This window comes from Nyctereutes procyonoides, unplaced genomic scaffold, assembly GCF_905146905.1.
Source record: "Nyctereutes procyonoides isolate TBG_1078 unplaced genomic scaffold, NYPRO_anot_genome, whole genome shotgun sequence".
Lineage (NCBI taxonomy): Eukaryota > Metazoa > Chordata > Mammalia > Carnivora > Canidae > Nyctereutes > Nyctereutes procyonoides.
This window is the reverse complement of record NW_026575048.1, coordinates 740,375-763,151: the sequence shown is the minus strand read 5'-3', so window position 1 is coordinate 763,151 and position 22,777 is coordinate 740,375. Positions and strand designations below refer to the sequence as shown.

The following is a 22,777-nucleotide window of genomic DNA, read 5'->3' as shown; positions in this document are numbered from 1 at the left end:
CTGAGAAAGGGGTCTCCTCCTCCACCTGTGTTCCGGCGCGGTCGGCTCACTTGTTTTCCGCAAGGAGATGTCCACCCCGCCCCGCCCCTGCACCCGCACCCACCGCTTCCGTCTGCGCCGGCCTCCCGTGTGCTGAGCAGATGGGGGCCCGAAGACGCCTCGTCCCCGGCACGAGCTGGCCCCTCCTGGCTCTCCCCTGCTGCCCCCAGCGCGGTCGTTTTGTGTGCCCCGAGCATCACCATGACCCTCCGAGCACCTGCTGGTGGCCTCGCTTCTCGGGTAAGGAAACCAGGCGTGGCCGTAGGGGTGAGGGAGAGTGCCCGGCCTGACCCTGGAGCACGTGCGTCCGTGTGCGTCGCCGTCTCTCCAGCCAGCCCCAGAGCTGGGAAGGGTCTGGGTGAGAACAGGTGCTGGGGACTGGCCTGCGTGCGTGCGGCCTGAGGTCTGACGGGCACAGAGCCTGAGGAACCCTGACGGGCACAGAGCCCGTCCCGATGGGCCCTTTCTCTGGGATCTTGCCACACAGGGGTGCGGGGGCCACAGCGCCGGGCCCGTCCCGTCCTGCTCAGCGGCCCCGCGGGCCCTGCTCTTCCCACCATCCTGAGTCCCCTTGGCCCTTGGCTCTGGTGGGCGCCGTTCCCGGGGTTGGCAGGCATCCACCCTGGGTTGGTGCCATCTGCTGGCCTGCCCGCTCCCCTCCCCTCCCCTCCCCTCTCCAGGGCCACCTCTCCCTTCCCGCCGGCTTGTCAGGGTTACGGACAAAGGGACAGTGACTCAGACAGGGAGCCGGCCCAGGGGAGCGCGGCGGCGGCCAGTTAGAGGGCGGTGGGGCCGGGGGCCCGCAGGCTCGGTTAGGGGGCGGGTGGGGGAGGGAGGTCAGCGCCGCGGCGGAGCGGGGTCTAGTCGAGCAGGTAGGAGTGGTAGGTCAGCGCGGTGGACGGGTGGCCTCTGCTTGTTACGGGGTAGGTCCGTGACTGGCGGGTCCTGTAGGCGGCTGGAACGGGGACTGCTGCGCTGTGCGGCGGTGTGGACTCGTGGAGCTGATCTGCTGCCCATCAGTGGGGTCGGCCCAGGGATCCAGGACCCCGGATCGCCCGTTTCAGGGGCTCATTTCAAGCCCAGGGGCCCAGGGTGCACCCCTCCCGCATCCGGCCTTTGCTTCCTGAGGTGTGTGGGGCGGGAGGGCTTGGGTCCCGGCACTGGTGCCCCATGTCCCCGGCTCTCACGTGTCCACCATCCGGCCCCCGTCGGTGCCAGGCTCCGAGAGCCCTGGGCTGCTTCCTGTGGCTCGGGGAAGGGGCAGCTGCTGACACCTGCCCTGGCCGTGCAGCTCCTCGCCGGCTCCTCTCCCGGCTCGCAGCTCTGTCTCGCCCTGGGTGTCTTACGGCAGTGGCGTCTGTGTGCCCATGGCGCCGTGGTGCTCGCTGCGGGCCGACAGGGAGGCTGCCCTCGGGCCTCGGGGCACCTGCCGTGGACGCAGCGTCTGGGTCTAATGTCTCTCACACGTGCAAACATCAGGAATCCGAGACCCCGGCTCCTCGGGTGGCGGTCTCCTGCGCCAGGAGGGTGGTCTCTGTCTCATCAGGTGGTGGTTCTGGAAGAGCCTCTGGAGTCCCCGGAGCAGGACGGTCGGCCAGGGCGGGCACAGGGCGGGCACGGAGCAGCGAGGGGGCCCCCAAGGCCTCCCGACAGTGTTGTCCCCCTGGCTCACTGCTTGCACCACAGCAACAGAACGGGAGCGGAGCTGATCCGCGTAGTTCAAGGCCTCTTCCCAGTGCTGTCCTGTTGGAAGGACACGGACACGGAGGGTCTCGGGGAGAACCGTCGCCCACCGCGCTCACTGCTGTTTGATTCAGCACGTGCTCCCCGGTGCCCATCGGCGAGGCCTGGATCTGCCTCCCGGGGTCACGGGGCATCCACAGGCGGGCAGGGCCCTGGGGAGCATCGCCTCCAGTCGGGCTGGGGAGTCGCCGGCAGGTGACGGCTGTGTGCGGAGTAGCGGGGGTGACGCCGGGTGCGGGAAGTTCTCTCTTCAGGGCCGTCCGACCAGTGCGCAGGGACGGGAGTGTGCGGATTGTTCCATTTGCACTTTGAGCGAGGGGCGGACTTGCACGTGTCGAGTGTGGGAGAGCCTCGTGCTGGCGGCGGGCGCCCTGGGCGCAGTCCTAGAGCCGGGGAGGCAAGGGGCCGTGTGGGGTCGTCGCCGGCTGCAGCGCGATCCGGGGCGGGATGGGGGCGCCCCTGGCACGCGTGGGCGGATGCCGGGCTCTGCGGTGCGACCCTGCCCACCCTGGGGAGGGGCCCGGTGGGCACAGGGCGGTGGGGCGCACGCTGTCGTTGCCGATGTGGGAGCCCCGTGAAGGTTTCCACGGGATTGACCGTCCAGGACGAGGTGCTGTGACAGGTGCTGCGGGGAGGGGCGCCTGGGGGGCTCCGTCAGTACAGCGTCCTCCTTCGGCTCAAGGCGTGATCTCAGGGTCCTGGGATCGAGTCCTGCGGGGGGTCCTTGGTCAGCGGAGAGCCTGCTTCTCCCTCCGCCCTTACCCCCTGTGCACGCCCTCTCTCTGTCTCTCTCTCTCTCTGCCAAATAAATGAATGAATGAATGAATGAATGATGAATGAATAAATAAATAAATAAATCTAATCTAAAAAATGATGTGACCCCTGGGTGTGCATCCGGGGATCCTGCTGGCCGCAAGGTGGGAGAGAGGAGTTTCTTCTGCAGGAAGTCCTGTGATTTCCATCCTGGGCATTTACAGTAAATTCCCGGGTGAGCACGAGCATGACCACAGACAGTCCTGATCTTTAGCCCCGATGGTGCACGTCAAGCTGGTATCTTAGGTTTTTCATAAAATATATTACTTTTAATGAAACGTATTTTTCCACTTCTTAGTTTCGTTTTTATTTCGTCTGTATGTACTTGAGTGTATCTCTAAAAGATAAAAACGACCTAAAAAATAAGTAAGGCATCAAACATTAGGGATGATTTCTTAATATTGTCCAATATCCTGCCGGCGTTTGCCCTTCCCACCCAACCTGTGTGTGCACGTGTGTGTGCGAGCCTGTGCGTACGCCCGCGTGCACGTGTTGCAGACCTGTGTGCACGTCTGTGTGCATTGTACACGTGTGTGCACGTGTGTGCACGGATGTGAGCGTGTGTGTGTGCGTGCACGGGGCCTAGGAATCGTTGGTTCGCGGCAGCCGGGATCCCGAGGGCAGCTCCGTGCACGCGGCGTTGGGCTGGCTGGTGCTTGAGGTTTCCGGCCTGCCCGCCTCGCCGTCTCCTGCCCCGAGTCTTACAGAGCTCACGGATCCCGTGTCCGGCCGGGGTTCCACGCGCTTGACTTTGGTGATGTCTTCTGTGCGTGTCGCGCGTCTAACCCTGTCGTCCCGCGGCCGGTCGCCGGGGCTCGAGCATCGGCCGGGCTTCTACGGCGGGTCGGCTCGGAGGTGGCGCCGGGCCGCTCGGGGCTTCGGTGCTCGTCTTCTCTCGTGACGTCTGGATGGACGCATCTCGGTTTCCTGCGAGTCAGCCTGACTCATCCCCGAGATTCCCCTTCAGCGGACACTCTGCCATCACGGCCGGTCGCGCACCGGCCGGTTTCCCACTCGGTGGCTCCTTCTCGGGAGGACTCGGCTGTAGATACGACCTGCTGCACGTCCGCAGTCCGGCGAGCTGGCCCTGGCGCCTCATCCGGGGGGTAGGTGAGCGTCTGCGGAGGCGGGATCCTCCCTGGGAGCCTCCGAGCCGGGGTGTCGCGCTGCAGGGGAGTGTGCGCGTCCCTGCGGGCTCCATTATCCCCATACCCTGGTTACCAGTCGGGAAAAGCTGCTGAGCCCGCGATGCGATCGCCCGGGGCTGAAAGCTTTGCACGGGTCCACAGGCGCCCGGATGGAGAACAAAGAGGCCGTCAACGCGCCCGCCTCTGTGGAATCTGCGCCCTCAGACTCCCCGCGGCCCCTGGGATTAGCTGTCGGTGGCGGAGGGCGCGAGCTCCCGGGCTCCCCGCTCTGTCCCCGCTCGCCACGGCTCGGGATGCGTGAAGGCCTGGCCCGTGGCCCCGTGTCCTGGACGTGCGGGCAGACGGGCTTGGGCACGGCTTCCGCATCACGGCCGTCCTTCCCTGAGGCACGCACCGTACCAGACCCAGGTCGGGAAGCCGTGCGCCCTGCTCGGACCCTCGTCGGATCGCGCCCGGGAAGGGGCCATCAGGAGTGCACCCCGGGAACCCAAGGGTCTTGGGGCCGTGCCAGCCTGCTCACCCCCCTGCGCCCGTCCACGAGTGCACCTGGAGGCGCGCCGTGCACTGCACTCAGGGCCTCCTTCCCCCAGGGCCTCCCAGAGGTCGAAGGCCACCACTCACTCCAGCAGATGACCCGGGCCCCCGCGCTCACCTCTCACCAGTGGTTTCCTGCTCTGCTCACCTCCTTCCCCGATCCTTGCCCGATGGGCAGGTAACGTCGTTGCTTTGTCGTGCAGGGGAGATCGAGGACCAGAGAGGTCAAGGCGCTTGTCCGGGACCGCGCAGCCCGGGCAACGTGGAGGAGGGACTCAGGCCTCTGCTGTTTCCTCTGGGCAGCCCTCGGCCTCCCTGCTGCCAAACGAGAAAACACCTGCTCAGAGCAGTGGCCTGGAGAGAGCATGTGTGCACGTGCGCACACGTGTGTGTACACATACATACGTGCATGTGCACAGTGCATGGTGTAGGTGTGCACGTGTACACACAACGTGTGGCATAGGTGTGCACGTGTGTGCATGTACATGTGCGTGCGTGCATGTGTGTGCACATGTGCACACACTATTTTTGCTTCCCACGGACAAGTCCTCAGACGCAGGGTGGCATCGGCTTGCAGGGAGGGCCCTTTGAGGTCCGTGCAGCCTGCTGTGGGGGCACCCAGGTCAGGCTGGCACCCGGGCGTCTGTCCCCGCAGGGTCCCCGTGCCCTGGCAGGTGAGTCAGCCATTTCCTGCTGTGTGCACCGCCGCCTGCTTGGCTCCCCCAGGGCCCCAGCCCCAGAGCCGGTGGACCCGACCTCGAGCCCCGTGACGTCGCAGAGGTCACCCCGCCACGCACCCAGGCGCTCCCCGCCGGAGGAGACACTCGCTCATCCGCACCCGCGTCCTGTTTTCATAACAGGAAGGCCGCACGAACACGTTCTCAGGAAAAGCAGGAGCTCCCGCCCCCCGTGGCCCGGGATTGTGCTGGCAGGTCCTGCTGGGATCCTGCCCCATTTATTTGCTGTTTTCCTGGCTGTTTCTAATTAGAACGACGTCCGCTGCTCTGTTTTCCCTGACACACTGAGCTGCAGAGAACGGATTTCATGCTCGCCCATGCGGTGTTTGTGTGTCTCCTTGTTTGCTTAGAAGACGGGAGCGGGGCCCCTTTCCCTCTAATTACACGGCTGTCCTCGGTTTAACCCCTGCGTGCTGGGCTTTCTGGGACGGGACACAATGGCCCTGGGAACAGCCCGTGGCACTTCTGTGTCTGGAAAGTAGGAAAAATACCGATTTCATTTTTTGAACACCCGTGGAAGAAGTTTGGGGTATGTTTTTCCTCCAGAGGGAACAAATGCATAAACTAGTAGATTTATTTTGTGCATTTTGTAGGGCAGAGGGAAGGCTTTGCACAAATCGGTTGCCTTCACGTGTGGCCTGGAAAACCGCATTCCTGAAACTGTAAAGCCTGGAAATAATAAATAGGATGGGGCGGGGTGGACACGGTGCCGGGGCCGACCGAGCCGGTGCAGACCTGGGCCGAGGGCCGGGAGTCGCCCTTGCCTGCTTTTATCTGGCCTGGGAGCAGAGCTTGAGAAAACGCAGACAAGAGGAGAACTTCCCGAAGCCCCAGCTGAGGCCCAAAGCCCCGTGCAGAGCCTCCACCCCGAGTCTGTGGCTGTAGCTGCAGGCCCTGGACGCCTTCCGGGGGCCTGTGAGGGGGCAGGAGGGACGTGCCTGGGCACTGGGGCCTGGGCAGGGGCAGCTCGCAGGGTCCCCGCGCCGCAGGGAGGGGACACGCTTCCTCCCACACATGGGGCTGGGCACCTGGGTAGTGGCGAGGTGAGTGCCCACAGGGGCCTTCCCAGGGCTCCGGGGCTTGGGCTCTGAGGTGTGGGCTCCGTGGAGTGGGCTCCAAGGCTTGGGCTCCGGGGGGGCATCAGAGGTGGCAGGTGAATGAGGATCCCAGGCCGTGCGCGGCTGTCGGGTGCCCCTGGAGGTGGTCACGCCGCCCTCCGCGCGAGGCCAGGGCCCGGGAAGTGTGAGTGGTGCGGGGCCCGCGGGCTGGGGGCACAGCCCGGCCGCTGCCCATCGCCTGCCGGAAGCCTCCTCCTCCTCCTCTCCAGGCTGCAGGGAAGCGTGAGGTTCAGGCTCAGGGCAGCAGCCCCCTGCTCCGTCGCGCTGGGACCGGGGGCGCCTGGAGCAGCGGCCTGGGCCGTCGTCCTTGGGGAGCGGGCTGTGTCTCGCTGTCCCCTCGCTGTCTGTGCACAACAGAAAGGGAAAGGAAGAAGTCTTCCTGCCAGCGCTCCCTCCTTCCGGCCACTTTCTCGTCTGGGTTGGTTCTGCCCCTTGTCCTGTGGGCAGCAGGTCCCCGCAGAGCTGGGTCCCTGCACCTGACGCCCTAGGGGGTTGCGGGAGGGGCGGCCTTGGACTCCGCCACGTCCTCCTCTGTCCCTCCCTGCGTCCTGTGTGTCACGAGGCTCCTCACGCCCTGGCTCGATCCCGGCGGCACGTGTCTCCCGCGCTTATCTGTAAGCTTCCCTGGAGAAATTTAAACCCCATAAAACAAGATCGACAATGTCCTGATTATTTAAACCTCCTGCGGCACAAATCCCAGCGGGAGCGTCGCCGTTCCTGCGCGGGGAAGGACATCGCGAGTCCTAGAGAGACCTAATACTAGACTCATCATTGTAACCTTTGTACGTTTTCTAATAAAAGAAAACCTCCCCGCACCTAAAACCAAGATAGAAACCGCTGTGCGTGTTTTCCTTTGAATGGGTCAATACCTCGATTTATTCCCAAAAGTCAGTTTCCTTTTGACATTTTCTGTCTTGTGCTTTGAATGACTTTCAGTTGTTTTTGCTCCAAAGTGTGCATTGGAGAAACACTTGCCTTCCTCTCTGTTCTTCGTTCTACTCTATCCTTTTTCACCCCCCGAGACGCGGAAGGCATCGGCCAGGTACCCAAGGTCAGGCTGCTGGGGCGCCCCGGCCTGGGGTCCTGAGGGCGGCGGAGCAGGCTCCCGGCCGGCTGGGCCTGGGCTCGGGGAGACCCCGACACGTGGACGCCGCGAGCCCGGAGCTGTGTCCTAGTTAGGGCCCCACCCGGCCTGTGCGTGGGTGGAGGCCACGCGTGCGGGCTGGGAGGCTCCTTGCACGCACCCCCCTCCCGTCCCGGGGCAGGAGCCTTCTGGGTTCCCCTGAGACCGTCCGCCTCGTTGACGGAGCCCCTGCCCCTCTCTGCTCCCCGTCCAGGCCTTCCTGGTCGCCTGGCGCCCAAACCCGGAGGCGGAGCCGTGGCGAGCTGAGCCACGTGGCACCCGGCACCCGGAGCGCCCGCCGCCAGAACCGCCGTCTTTGGGGAGCGCACGCTGTACGGGCAGCCAAGCACGCACCCTGGTCCAGGGGGACGGGGCCCTCGGGGCTGGGGGGTGCCGGGCTCTGGCACCTTGCCGGATTGGCCCCTGGTCCTCGGGGTCATGGGGGAGGGGACCCAGGCCATGCTGCGCATGGACCCTGTTCCCCGGCCCTGGGACTGCCCCCCTCACATGCCCTCCCGGCGCCTGTGCCTGAGCAGTGACCCCCGTGTTTGCCGGGAAGCAAAGCAGGTGGGCGGCCCGGCCTCTCAGAGGGTGCTGGGGGGCGCGGCCTCCCGTGCTGGCGCAGACCTCGCCCTGGCTGCAGGCCACCCAGCCGGGTGGGGGAGGAGGCTCAGGGCCAGGCCCGGGGGCCACCCTGGCGGTCCGGGGGGTGGACTCGCGTTGGTCCAGCCCTGGTGTGTGCACACGAGCTCCCCGGGAGCGGGGTGTCATGTCCGGACCTGGGGGCAGCTGGTCCTGCCTGTCAGGTGCAGGCACAGGTTCTCCAAGTTGTCCCTTGTGCACAAACACCTGGTCCCGTGCGGTGACCTGCCTGCGGCCAGGCCTCTGACCCGGGCTCGTTCGCCTCTCGTCATCACCCTGCACTGGGTTTTCCTTTGCTAACCTGCAATTAAAAAAAAAAAAAATTTAGTAACTTGGAGAAAGGGGAGTGCACGCCTGCTACCCGTGCAGACAACACGAGCCCCAGCGAAGCCTTGGATGCGGGGTCAGAAGGCGCTCTGGGGGCGGTGAGCACGGGCCAAGATAAACAGGATGACATCTGTGTAACTGCTGGCTTCCAGTCGTGCTGGTGGCTCCCGGTGAGGCGCGGGACCGCGGGACCGGCACGCGGAATCCAACAGCCAGCCTCCCTCCGGGAGGTCGTTTACCTGCACTTACGTGCCGGACGTTGGAGAGCATCTGTTGGCCCGAGGGACGTTCTGGGGCTAAGGAGTCTTGTGACACATCAGGCCTTGTCTTGGTTGCAGGGATGCTCCGAGCCAAGCCCGCCTCCTGCCTCTGCCCTCTGCTCTTCATCTGCTCCTTCTCCACCTTGTCTTCCCCTTTTCCTGAGTCCTTAAGCTCTTTTACCACTTGCGTTTTGTGTATGGGATTGAATTAAATTGTGTTTCTAAAAGATTTTATTTGAGAAGGAGAGACAGAGAGCTGGGGAGAGGCAGAGGGGGAAGGAGAGAGAATCCCAAACAGACTTCACACTGAGTGAGGATGGAGCCGACGCGGGGCTCGACCTCAGGACCCCAAGATCACCACCTGAGCCAAGACCAAGGGTCGGACATTCTACCCACCGAGCCACCCAGGTGCCCTTAAATTATATTTTTAAAGGTCAGCTGCATAAGGACAGGTTTTAGCGGGAGACGTGAGTTAAGTCCGTCCTCTGGTCCAGCTGCAGGAGCAGTGAGCACAGGCCAGAAGCCCCCCGACCGGTTGCTGGTTTGCTGAGAGTTTAGGGCTCAGGCACGGTGATGCCGAGCGCTGGTTGTCTGTCCTGGTCAGAAACAGACGGTCGGTCTTACTGCTTCCCCTGGGCAAGTGGCCTGTGCTTCCTGTTCGCGTGGGTCCATCAGGGGTGATGCGGGGACCCTGCTCCGTGGACAGGAGCGCTGGGCCTGGGGAAGTCGCCTTCAGGGTGAGTGGCAGGCAGGCTGGCGTTGGACTGGCCAGGACGGGGCCTCATCCTGCAGGGCTGCGAGCTGTGCACACCGCCGGGGTGGAGGGGCCTGGGCCGTGTGTCCCCAGAGTGGCTGCGGAAACAGGCTGTCGTGCTGGCCAGACTGTTCCTGGGACGCCCCTGGGCGGGGGGAGCTGTGTGTGGAGGCAGGAGAACCGCCGTCAGCCTTAGAGAGGTGACCGCGTGCCCTCTGCCTGCTTGCTCAGCAGACGCTGGCGTGCACCCTTGCCTCTGGCTCGGTGGCCTCCGGGCAGGACATGCCTGCCATGGTCCCGCCGCTCGCCCAGGACCTGCAGGGTCCCTGCTGGCACCGGCGGTGGTGCTGGCGGCTTGCCCTCTCTCCTGTGTGCTGCCCCGGCCCTCTCTGCTCGGGGCAGGCCCCTCTGTCCAGAGGATGCAAGTGCCCAGAGGCTGTTTGGTCCCCAGGCTCCTGCGTTCATCCCTCCCCACATTATCCATCTGACTGCGCACTTTCTACTCAAAACCTCCGTCGGTGTCCATTTCAGGGGCGGTGGAGCCCCGTCCCCGGCCTCCTTGACCCCAGCCGCATCGTGGTGGGGGCACCGTTGGGGTCTGGGTCCCGGCGGGGTCGTGTGCTAGCCGCAAAGTTAGTAAGTCTTTGCAGAAGTGAGCAGGCCGCAGCAGGCCGCAGCAGGTGTCAGCTATTATTACCTGTGACCATCCCCCGCCAGCAGCGCGGAGCTCAGGCATCTGCTCCAGGAAGGCCTCCACGGAAGTCCGAAGGGTTACCTGCAGAACGCAGGTCGCCGCGTGCGCTGGGTAACTGCGCCCACTGGAGGGGAGTCTGTGACCCCTTGAGGACCCCAGCGGGGTGACGGGCCCCTGCGAGGCTGTGGAAGGAGCAAGCTCACAACCAGGGAGGAAAGCAAAGGAGAGGCGCAGGTGCTGCACCTGTTGGCTGTTCTGTAGGAAACGACGGACCAGAGCTTGGGGCGGTGAGGGGCGGGGCTGCGGCGAGGGGCGGGGCCACGACGAGGGAGCCGCTGCCGTGGGGGCGGGGCTATGGTGAGAGGAGGCGGGGCCGCGGCGAGAGGAGGAGGGGCCTGAGTGTGAGGGGCGGGGCCTGAGTGTGAGGGGGCGGGGCTGCATGCAGTGAGGAGGCGGGGCCCGAGTGTGAGGGGGCGGGGCCGCGGCCAGAGGGGGCGGGGCCCGAGTGTGAGGGGCGGGGCCGCGGCCAGAGGAGGGAGAGGAGGGTCTACCTTGAAGGGGAAGCAGGACCACAGAGCAGAGGCCCAAGGAGGCAGTGGGGCCGCGGGCCCTCCGCATGCACAGCCCTCAACAGGTGCAGGTGGGCGCCCCGGAGGGCCCACACCGGGGTCACCGGCAGCTGGTGCGTGGGCCTGGGTCCCGGGGGCTGCTGGCTGCCTGTGGTGGAGATTTTAAACCAGTTCCCGCACATTCATTAAGACTTTGATTAATCAGGGTGCTTCGGAGTTGTCCGTTGTAGTTTCACGGCATAAGCGTCTCAGGACACGTGGTCCTGGCTCTGCGGGTGGCCCAGAGCCTGTGGAAAGTCTTGGTCCTCGGTCAGCCCGCACGCGGTTCCCCGTCGGGGTGGTCACAGTGCAGGGGTTCACCTAAGATGACGTGTGCTCCCATTGGTGCCTTTTGGCCTGGTCTGGGAGGCCGGGCGGGTTTCCTGAGCGACCGTGCTGCCCACGCAGGACAGGACCCAGCTCTGCCCCGGGTTCTGCAGGAGGGCCGAGGGCAGGGGTCCTGCTCTGGGGCAGGGGTGCTGCCTTGGTGCCAGGAGCAGGGGGCAGTAGGGGCTGCGCTCCATCCCAGAGTGCGGGCCGGTTGCAGATGGGGCCAGGCCTGCTGCCCTGCTGAGCGTCCGTGGGGCAGGAAGGGGGAGCGAGCGGCGGGAAACGTGCACCAGACGGCCTGGCGGTGCCTCGGAGGCAGGAAGTGCATGAGACAGGGTGAGCTGGCTCACCTGTCCAGGTGGCTGGTGCCAGTCGCCTGCTGCAGTTGGAGAGGCAGACGGGGTTTGTGGGGGAAGAGAATGTGCTTCGGCTGGAGCCCGAGGTGCCTTGGGGCACCCCAGGGAGACCCGCAGCCCCTGGCACCACGCCAGGCCGGACCAGAAGCGTGGCAGGCCTCTTCTCGCCGCCGTTGGTGAACGCCTTGTTTTAGAGTGGCCGCAACGAGACAGAGTGGAATGTGAGGTGCTTATACATTTTTAAGGTAAAATGCTAGATTTCAGAAAGCAGTGGCTGTGTTGAGTTGATTAGGGTCATGTCACTCAGGTTGGCCAGATGCCCTCCCTCTGGACGGAGCAGGATGCCATGGGCGGGTCACAGGGCCCCTTGCACAGCTCAGCCGGCTCCCTCGGCTCCCTCGGGCCCACTGCCCAGCTCGGGGCATAATGCAGCATTTATAGTTCCTTGTAGAAGCAGGGCTGTGGCTACAGACACTGCGCACAGTCCCCGACTCACGATGGCTCGACTCACAGTTTCAAACTTTATGATGGTGTGAAGCTCTATGCGCTCAGAAGCCATACTTGGGATTTGGATTTTGGTCTTTTTTGGAGCTAGCGGGACCCAGTAGGGTTCTCTGTGATGTGGGACAGGTGTCAACTACTGATACCCATCACCCACGTGTCACCCGCAGCACTGTACCCAGTAAATCACATGGATCAAAACGGGCTCTGTGTGAGGAGGTTCTGCAAGCGTCTGAGTGCAGTAGGTGGTCCTGGCCAGGCACGGAGCCGGTCGGATAGGTGGATCCCATGCCTTTTCAACAGGGACATAACCGCTTTGCACGTCAAGAAGATCTTTACGTTTACGTTTTTCTCCGTATTAGGATTATTTGTGGAAATACTTACTATAATTGTAAAAATAAGAATTCTGCTTCTAAATTAACTGAGCAGTGCAGGCAAGGAGTGACCCTCCATGGTCTTATGTTCCATAGGGTTAGACGTTTTGTTTCCCCAGGCATGTGTAGACCTTATTTCAATAACTTAAAAAAGTAGGGAGGTACTTACAGTATAACTTGGTTTTAACCACTTTCTAATTGGTTTGCATTTAAATTTAACATAAGCTCTACATCAGTGATGACAGATGGCCTAAGGATCCGACGTAGAGGAAGACCGAGGGGACAAGCAGACACCCGCTGTGTATGTGCAGGCATGTGTGGGCACATGTTAGTATGTGTGCACGTGTGTAGGTATGTGTGCTCATGCTTGTGCACATGTGCAGGCACATGCATACACATATGTGGATGCATGCACACCTGTGGGTACATGTGAACATACCCGTGCACGTGTATGTACATGTGTGGATGTACATTTGCATGCACATGCATGCATAGGCACATGTATATGTGTGCGTGTGTGTACTTCTGCATGTGCATATGTATGTATGCGTGTGCAGGTACACATATGTGCACATTAGTGGGTACGTGTGTGTATGTGCATGTGCATGTATGAAGTGCAGGTGCATGATGTATGTGTGCACATGGCTGTGCATGTGTATAGGTGTGTGGGTGCCTATGTGTAGGTACATTTGTGTCTGTATGCACGGGTGTGCAGTTACATGCGTGTATGCCTGCATGCGTGTGCATATACACATGTATGCATGCACGTGTGTGGGGATACATGTGTGCGCGTGTGTACTCGCTGTAGCGCACGTATCTGCACACCTATGGGCACACTCGCACACACGCATGCAGTCACGCACATGCACGCTGCCCCCTCCCAGCGTTACCGAAGAGCAGTGTTTTCAAATGTCACCTGCTCCTCCTGGAGAGATGATTAAAACCCAGATTACCAGACCCCACCCCCAGAGCTTGGGGGTGAGGCCCAGAATCGGCTGATCTAGCAAGTTCCCAGGAGATGCCGCTGATGAGGATCGGGAGACCCCGCTGAGAACGTTGCTTAAGAGAATCATCACTGTTACGGAATTAATAAATCCCTCCCGATACTCCCCACACAGTGGGAATCAGTTCAGCTGAAAAGGCCTCGGCGATCTGTGGTTATGACTGGGAACTTGGTTCATCCTGGAATCCAGGGCGGCTTCATTCCCGGCCCCGACTCTCCCGGGCGGCGTGGGGGTGGGGGGCACGCGGCCCCTGCCCGTCTGTCCCGCTGCGGCTCCGGGGCCGTGTCTGCGGCTGCCCGCGTGTGTGCAGGTTGGAGTGGGAGTACAGGCGCCGTCCCCCCGCATCACCCCGTGCGCCTTCTGGCGCCCTGCCCTCACGTTCACCGCGGTTCCTGCCGTGGTCAGGGCGGCCTTAAGTCCCTGCACGTTCTCACCATCTCAGCTGTTCGGTGTTTCAGTTCCAGGATCCCAGGTCGATTCCTTTACGTTGTTTACATTTCTCTGCGCCTGTCGGGAAGGGGGCCCGTGCGTACCCTCCGCCTGGCTGGCTGGGTGGGCGTGTGGTCCTCTGGTTGGCTGCTGCGAGAGCAGGCGGCTGGCCTGGCTGCCTGGAAACAGGCCGCACCATGCGATGTGGCCACATACGGACATTTAGATGTCCCAGCAGTTTCATTAAAAACTAGAAAGAAACAGGTTAGTTTTACCAACTTTAATTCTGTGTCCAGCATGCTCGTGTCTTGCGTCATCAGTGTGCCAGTGTGTTGACGCCACTGAACCCGCTTCCCCCCGAGGCCGTTCAGATCTGGTGTGGTTCTCCCCGGACCCCAGGTGTCCGTGAGGCCGGCCCCACTCAGGCGCTCAGAGCTGGGTGCGCAGTGGCTGCCCGGTGTGCCCCCTCCCCAGCGCCCCCGGCCCTGGCACGGGCCTCACACCTGCGGGCCGGCCTTGCCGCGTCAGGAGGTGGCCAAGTCCTCCGGCCCTCGGCGGCTGGCTTTCGGGAGGTTTCCGTGTCCCCTCTGTTGAGTCTGACGGGAAACGGGTGTCCGAAGCCGCGTGCGCTCAAGCCACCATCCTTCCTGAGGACGTGAGGCCTGGCTTCTTGGTGGGAGATGTTGGACCGATTCTGCTGCGCGTGTGCCCGTGGCATCCCACGTTCCAGGGGGACGCGTTCTCCACGGGGCCCGGGGGCGTCTGTCCCAGTCCCGTGAAAGCCCGTGTTTGTCACGTGCAAGGAGGAGCTTCTCCATCACCTGTTTACACTGAAGCTCAGCTGGCCAGTCTGCACTTTCACACGGTCGGGTCGCGGGCTCCGGAGGCGCCGCTCTCCCCTTGGGGCCCTGGCTTCAGCGTCTCCCCGGCGGAACCACCTGCAGCGTTCTCCTAGGGATGGAGGTTAACTTCTGCTGTATTTAAAAGCCACATGTCAGTGCGGGGAGCCACGTTGCCCCGGGGGGACCTGGTGGTGGCTCTCGGGGACCAGCGAGAGCACACGGGTGAGGGCAGGTTAGCCGCCCAGGGCAGGTGGGGACCGACGCCCAAGACCTCCCCTTCCCGAGAACCCCACCCAGCGCCAGGAAGCAGATGCCCCACCGGGCTCACTCCGGAGCCAACACGGTTCATCTCAGCCACGTGCTTTCTGAGGAGCCTTTTGCCGCCCAGTCAACTCGAACCGGTTCTGTAAATCTACGATGAGTCTTGCATCGGCTCGATGTAATCAAATTCCTGAAAAGTTCACGAACGTTAGGAAATGCCAGTGCGTGTCACAAGAGGAGCGTCATCCCCGATTTGGACCGGATGTCGCTCCAGGACCCGGGTTGGGGCCGCCCCGGGGCGCCCGCGAATGCCCCCCCCCCCCACGGAGCTCCCTTAAAGTCTCCGTTAGGGACTCTGTCCAAACCCCAGCTGGGGTGCCGGAGCCGGACTTCCTGTGGGTGGGGGCCCCCAGTCGATCCCGATAATCCTGCCTCACTGTCCTGGGGCTTGGGCCTGAGAACAAGGGATCTTAATTAGTCCAAGACTTTGATAAAGGAAGTGGCCTCTTACGTACTTTGCGGTGATGTTCACAGACGTTAAATTTATATGTTTAAATTAAGGTCACGTTTAGTTTCACATAACTGATGGATCGTAATTCAGAGGGTAAAAGTGGGCCCCTCTGGCCGCCCTCTGCCGCCGAGCTCGTGGCTCCGGGCGGCCCCGCCAGCTGCCCCGGGCTTGCCCGAGGCCCCACCCGCCGTGGGCGGTCTCGCGCCCTGGTCTGCCCTGGGCTGCTCGGGTCGTCCCTCTGCCTCCGAAGCGTCAGTAACTGTTCTCCCGGCGCACGTGTAACTCTGCTTAAAACACGCGTGTGCAAGTCCCGAGTCTCCATCCACACGCTGGACGGATGGACCTTCCCGGGTCACAGTGAGCTTCGCGGTTTTAAGATGTTGGGTCTAAACTCACCGAGGAAACGTGGTGGGCGGTTCACGGATAAACCCCCGAAATCCAGCTCGGGGAGGTGTTGGGGTGGGTGCTGACACGTTGACGCCCCCCCCCACGGCCCCGGTGCCCCGGTGCGTGTGCGGGTGGGCCTGAGTGTCTGGGGACGTCTTGGCGACCTTGGCCGGTGCCTGCTGCCGTAGGTTTTGATCCCCCCAGAAGCGTGGTCGCAGCCGAGCTGCGTGAGGCCGTAGGTCGGGGCCCTGCCGTTCAGATCGCCACGCGCTTACTCCGCCCCCGTGAGATCATGGGCCCAGGCATGCGCTGCGACGGTCAGCTCCTCTCCCGTCCTGTCACCGTGTCGAAACTCCGCGAGGTGACGCGGCCCCAGTCACGATGGCGTATTTCTCTGTATTAACTCATTTCTTTTTTTTTTTTTTTTTTTTTTTCAGGGATCTTCGCTTTAACAGAATCCGAGAGATCCAGCCCGGGGCGTTCAGGAAGCTGAGAAACTTGAATACGTTGTAAGTCCAGACGTTCTGCTGGGCCCGAGTAGGACACGGGTATAGACGTCCCCACGGCTTTCGCTGTGGGTAGACCTCAGTGCTGCGCGGCCCGATGATCCGCAGTCGGGCGGGCGTGGGGAGCGTGGACGGGGGGACCCGAGAATAGAGCACGCACACGGAGATGCCAGGCCCGTGGGTCGGTGCCCGGCTGCCGTCCCGTCCTCGTCTCACACCCGTGGACCCCTGGGTCCCTCAGGAGCGCGTGTGACCCAGACCACGCGCTGCCCTCCTCTCCCTGTGGGGGACTCAGCCCCTGCCCGTTCACCTGCTCCGGCGCGTCTCCGGCTACCCAGGCCCATGGGGGCTTGGGGCGCTGCCCACCTGTGCCCCTGCATGGGCAGCGCAAGGTGACGGGCCTGACCGGCGTCCAGCAGTTCTGCAGCTGAGCCGGGCCGGAGGCTGGTGTGCCCTCGCTGCCCTGGGGCCCAGGGGGCGGTCGGACCCCGGCGGGACCACCCTGCAGGTGCACGCCGACCTCGCGGTCAGCCGAGGTGGACCGGGACAGACAGCAGGACAGACAGATACTCGCTGCGTAGGGAGGGAGGGGGACCGTGGGCGGCCCGGGGCCCCGTGCCCCGAGGAAACGCGTCATCGGAGGGTGAGCGCCCAACACCCCGTCGGGAACACAGGGCCCGGCCGGCGCTGGTGCCCGGCTCCGTGCCCCAGTCGTTCGGCGGCTTTTCCGGGCGGTGGGAACGTGTTCGCAGGACGCGGGCCAGACGCGCGGGTGTCGTCCTCCTAACTCGGACTTTGTCCCGTAGGCTTCTCAACAATAACCAGATCAAGAGCATACCGAGCGGCTCGTTCGAAGACCTGGAGAACTTGAAATATCTGTAAGTGACCCGTCGCTTCCTGACCCCGAGAGCTTGTGTCGTCTGTACACCGACTGTTGCATCCTGGGCCTGAATCTCATGCAGTTTACAAATTAATATACGTGCTTCCACCCGTTAGGGCTTATCTCCAAAAGGCCGGTGAATTTGCGGCTGGGATTTTTGAAGTGGGTCCCTACCGGTGTGAAGCGCTTCCCTGCGTCCCGGTTAGCACGCGTCTCCGCGTCAGCGGGGCAGGTGGAGGGTCAGACCACAGCCGCTTCTCGGGGACGCGTGGCCCCTCGCCCTGTGCGCGGCCGGCGCGTGAGCCCTGAGACGGAGGCCTCTGCCGCTGCGGCTCTGGTGTGGGGGGGTCACTCGTCTCTGCTCGTTTCCCCATCTTCCTCCGGGTGACCTCACACCTCTGTCTTTAGGTAGTAACGTCGTAGTTTGCTTTTTAAAACTGATTTTAGTTCACTTATTTTTGAGCTTTTGAAACGTCAGGTTGGTAGGTTAGGAGATGACCTCGCGGGCGAGTGCTGGCTTGATAGCTCTGTAGGTGCTGACCCCGGGGTCCTGGGATCGAGTCCCGCGTCAGGTTCCCCGCATGGAGCCTGCTTCTCCCTCCGCCTGTGTCTCTGCCTCTCTCTCCGTGTCTCTCATGAATAAATAAATAAAATCTTTAAAAAAAAAAAAAGACTGGAAGCCATTAAGACTCACATTCCAATATTCCTGATTGTAGATAAAATCCGTGTCCTGTGCTTTCAGCGACTTATTCTTACTTTTAAGACTTCGATGAGCTTTCAGAGAGAATCATTTTAATGAGGGATTTAGAGCAGTGGCATTTTTTTTGGAAACTATGTCATAAGTGAACGTGAACATCTGTAAATCACGTTGATCTTTGATTTTTTTTTTATTTTTTTAAATTTTTAAATTCTTATTTTTTTTCGTGTTGATTTTTTTGAAAATAAAGCCACATTGTTAGTGTATATTTTGAAACCCGTTTGGTTTTTAGATGACGTCATTGGTTCCTAACTAGCGATGACTTTACCTGTGTTTATAGAAATACGCATTCCTCAGTGAAAATCACCCAAAGTGTCCGGTGTACGTATTTTTCCACCGTGTTTGGTATATTTTGTTAATTTTTAGAATGGAATAATGTATGAAGATTTTGTTTTGAGCATTTTATTTCTTTGAGAGGAAGAGAACGTGAGTGGGGGGCGGGGAGGAGGAGAAGCAGGGTCCCCGCTGAGCAGGGAGCCCGATGTGGGGCTCGATCCCAGGACCCCGGGACCATGACCCGAGCTGAGGGCTGATGCTCAACCCGCTGGGCCACCCGGGCACCCACCTGTGAGCGTTATTAAGCTTTGTTGCTCATGTTAAAAATGAGGAAAGGCCTTCTTCTATTTATTCTTGAGGTTTTACCGATTTATGGTGTTTTGTTTTTGAATTTCAAGTGCGGTACAAGTTCCAGAAGAAACGTTTTGCTTTCTGAGAAAGCAGGCCCAGTGAGCTCACAGCCAGCATCCGCTCTGTGTGTGCGTGTGTATCACTTTTATCTTTTTATTTTATATTTTGCCTTTGGTTTGGATGAATCAAGAGCAACGTATTCTTTAATCTGCAAACAGATTTAGTGTGAAATAGTTTGGGATGCCTTGTTTCTCACCCAAAAGGACTTTTTTAAAGTGATGCTTTGTAAGCCTCGTCTCCCGGGACCTCCCCGTGCAGGCACCTGCCCCCGCCTCGGGGTGCCCAGCCCCTGGAGGAAGGCACCCGGGCCCTGGGGAGGGCGGGCAGGGGTCAGCAGGACAGGGCAGAGGCCGTAGTGAGATGCGGCCGCAGGGGCAGGGCGAGAAGGGGTCCCCCTTCCCCATCTGACCCCGTCCTTGGCCGGAGGGTGCCCCCCACAGCACCTGGACGCTGCGCGGTTTGAGGGCTCTTCTGAGATGGGTGGTTTCTGCCTTTGTGCTCAGTCAGCGCCTTCGGGAGCGGGGTGCTGGGTGTGCGCTGGGGCCCCAGCGACGTGTGGGAAGGCGTGAGTCGGGGACAGGGTGGACGCTGCGGGGTGGTCTGGGGCCGAGGGTGCTCCCCGTCCCGGCAGCGCACTGCGTCCACACGGGCCTCGGTGGTCTCGCGCGCTCCCGCTGCGTGTGCCGTGTGGGCCAGGAGGTGTTGGCCCTCGGGTGCTGGCCCTCCGGCTCCCCCCAGGGCCTCCTTCCGTCCCCTCCCTGCGTCCTCACTCATTCCCGTGACCTGGAACCACCGCTCCCTCCACTTTACACAGGAGAGCGGTCGGCACTGTACCCAAGGCCACGAGCTAGCGGGTGGCCCGGCTCCAACCCCCCAGCGGGCACAGCCTCCGTGGCGGCCTGGGGCCTGGGGGGTCACGCGGCAGGTTTGTGCCGACCGAGAAGTGGCAGCCGCCTCGCGGGATGGCAGCGGTTAGAGGCCACGTGGCCGGTCCTGTGCAACAAGCCTGCACCGAATTCTGAGCTAGAGTCACGCAGGGCACAGGCCCCAGGGGCGAGGGCCCTGTCGATGGAGCAGGCGATCGGCTCCTCGGGCAGACGCCCAGCTGGGGTCGGGGCGCGGGGAAGCGCCTGCAGACACGCGGTGGGACGCTGGGGGTTGGATCCATCGTTAGGGGAGAAGCGCCAAGGGCGCACGTCTCTGTGTGTACACACGTCCCCTCGACGTCACCACGTTTGTGGGGCCCAGGACACCTGCTGCCACAGAGGCGTGTTGCTTCTGAGGACGGTACCCACCCGGGTCATGTCCCCGGAGCCGTGGGGTTGGCAGGGCCTCTCCCGGGAGCCGACACACTGCACAGGACCAGGCAGGGCGTCTGGGGGCCTTGCGACCACTGGGGAGGCCTCGGCGGCTGGACCGCACCACGTGGCCCCGGATGAGCCACACCGGGCCGAGTCCCGGTCGGCTCTGGACTCTGAACGTCAGGTGTCAGATGACTGTCCTGGGTCACGCACCACCCGTCTTCTTTTGGAATTTCCAACCAATGAAAAACGTAAAAACCTTTAGCTTTTGCAGACGGGATGAAGCGGGCAGCAGGCCACGTGCGTGATCCCTCTGACGTTGCTTGTGTTTCCTAAGACTGGGACCCGGTGGGTGAGCTGTTCAGGACACGCTAGGCTTCGTGTCGTCGGCTCCCCACCTGGGTTCCGGGCACCTTAAAGCACCCGGATCAGGACCCTGTGACCCGGGCCCGTCACACACGCGTGTGGGGGAAGCGGTTCCGTCCCCTTCCAGCTTTGAAGCAGGTGCGGGGTCACAGGTCACGAGCCGCACTCCAAGAACCTGCGGGGTTTGGGAGGACGCGGCGGTGGTCGGGCGACCTCCAGTTTGGAGACTTCTTCCTTCGGGGGCGGGCGGGGGGCCTCCGCCTGGGGCACCGCACTGCCGCCCGGACGTGGTGCTCGTCCCCTCACACAGCCCTTAATTTAAAGTCTCTGCACGTGTCCGCGTGATTCCTCTGTCCGTGTGAAGTCCCGGCCTGTCGCGCGTGTGCTAATTCGCCTCCGTTTCTTGTTTCAGCTATCTGTACAAGAATGAGATCCAGGCAATTGACAGGCAAGCATTTAAGGGACTTGCCTCTCTAGAACAACTGTAAGTGTCCCTCTGTGTGTTCACTGTCTGGGATGTCACCTGCCCTTTGCCTCCCGCAGGGAAGGTGCACTAAGTGTGCTGTTTGCACGATGCATGTCTGTACTAACGGGGACGTAGGCACGCGTGCATGCCGGGGGGAGCCGGTCCGACCGAGCCCTCCACCCGCGGTGGGCGGCGGCCCCGGGTCCTCACTCGGGGCAGCGGCAGCGAGACCGAGGGGCCCCGGCCGCCGCGCTGCGCCCGCTGGCAGCAGGGACAGTCTCTGGGTGCGGAGGGGCCTCGGGGCGGGCTCCCCGGGCCAGCGCGGGCCCAGCGGGGCCGTTTCCTGTCCGTGACTCTGCACCCGTTCCAGTTGACTGTCTGCCTTTATGTCCTTATTCTGGAGTAAAAAAAAGGCACTTTCTCCCACGGGTTCCTGGTTAGCGCGTCGGGTGCTGTGTCTCTGGCCGCCTGCGGGGTCCAGTGTTGCCGCGCAGCCCGCGTGTTCCTTTTTAAGTAGGATTCCCGGTAGAAGGGGTTTGTCCTGCTCGGTTGGGCCCGTTACTTCCCACTGAGCTGAAGTGGTTCTGGGGAGTCAGGGCGGCCGCTGGGCTGTCGTCACGGGTCCGGCAGGGCTTGTGGCTGTGACGCGGCCCCGTGGCCTTGGGCGGCAGCTGTCCGTAGGTCTGCGTGTCTCCCCGCGGGCGGGTGCGGGGGCCTCTCCGGACACCCGGCGGCAGAGCTGGGGGCGGGGGCTCACCCCGAAACCGGGCGCTGCAGGGGCTCACCCGAGGCTCCTGCATGGAGAGCGTGTTTACTCGGGTGTGACCCGCGCTGCCCACCTCGTGGTGTGTGGGGCGCAGCGAGCGGTGTGTCGGGTTCGTGTGATCTTCGCCCCAGAGAGGAGGAGGCGCAGAGCGCAGGGCGTGCAGGAACCCAGGGAAGTGTCTGGAAGACATCCAGGCAGACGAGAGCTCGTGGGGACCGAGTGCCCGCATCGGACGCGCTCCTCCGGGGGCGGGGGCCGTGAGGTCGCCATCGCCGACTCCTGGGAAGCCAGGTCCCATTTGCACGTGCCGAAAACCCTAGAAGCAGGTGGTGCCCCCCCAACGGGGGGAGAGTCAACTCATTTTTAAGGAAGAAGGAGGCAGAGTCTGGAGAAGCGCTGCTTCTGAGCGACCGCCCCAGGGACGGCGGATCTGGTCAGGACGTTTTTGGAACCCCGGGTTGGGTGCTTAGTTAGGGGGTCCCTGCACGAGACGTGGCTCCCCTTCCGTGGATGTTGCAAGGGTCCAACGGGACACGGAGACAGGACCGGCCCCTGCCTGCAGGGAGGGCGCCGTGCGCGGAGATGAGGCTGTTTCTGGGGGTGTGCACCGTGCTGTGGTGGGGGCGGCCCCTGCGGGGCTCCCGCTGCCCGGGGGCCCCTCCTCCCTGTCCAGAGGCAGGCCGCAAGGAGCACGCGTGACACCAGCGTCGGATGCGGATTGGAGTTGGGGCCCGGGGCCTCCTTGGGGCCTGGGAGGGCACGGGGCACCCAGGCGGCCAGGGGCTGCGAGGTCTCTGGGCCTGGCGGCGGGCTCCACCTGAGTCCGGGCAGCAGATGAGGATGAGGACAGGCAGGTCTCGGCCGCCCTCCCTCCTCCCTGGGCGCCTCCCCAGGCTCACCTGCCCACTAACAGGGTCTCCCCAGCCACCTCCGTGCAGCTCCCCATTGGACATTCCCGCTGTTCCCCGGTTGCTCTGCTTGCAGGCTTCCCGCCCCAGAGGGGAGGGGAGGGGAGGGGAGGGGAGGGGAGGGGACAGTTGGGGGGCCTGACTGTGGGGGGCTCTGACCTGAGCTGTGCGACCTCCCTGACTCGGGGTCACCGTGGCACCCTCCTGGGGAGCTGGGCCAGGGGATGGGAGGGGAGCAGGGGGCAGGGAAGGACAATGGAATGTGGTGACCTTGGTCACGGTGCTGCCACCGTCAGGGAAGGTCTCCAAGGGACTCGGGCTGAGTCTTGAGACCACCTTCCGGCGTCTGGGTCTGAGGACCCCGGGATCTGTGGGTGCCCTGTCCTTGTGGCCCCGCAGGGCCCGGGGGCACCTCCCAGGGAGCAGCGGCGTCTCCTCTCCGTGGGTGGGGGGCCCGCTGCAGAGCACCCGGCCGCCACATGTGGCCAAGCCCGCAGCTGGCGTTTTGCTTTAGGGGGAAAAAACGCCTATTTTTTCAAAGTGAGAGGAGCAGTAGTATTCAGGAAAATGAGAAGAAATTAGTTGTGCCAAAAAAATGTGCAAAT

At 62.6% G+C, this 22,777-nt stretch overlaps 1 protein-coding gene across 2 annotated transcripts in view; it reads left to right on the top strand.

Moving 5' to 3' along the window:
- PXDN (peroxidasin) overlaps nt 1-22,777 on the top strand; it is a 71,799-nt gene that overhangs the window by 16,259 nt on the left and 32,763 nt on the right. The window contains exons 2-4 of one of the 2 annotated variants that reach the window (XM_055327160.1): nt 15,973-16,044; nt 16,848-16,919; nt 20,445-20,516. In XM_055327160.1, the coding sequence (XP_055183135.1) occupies nt 15,973-16,044; nt 16,848-16,919; nt 20,445-20,516 (216 nt within the window). The remainder of the gene's footprint in view (nt 1-15,972; nt 16,045-16,847; nt 16,920-20,444; nt 20,517-22,777) is intronic. The other variant, XM_055327159.1, reaches the window with a different exon arrangement.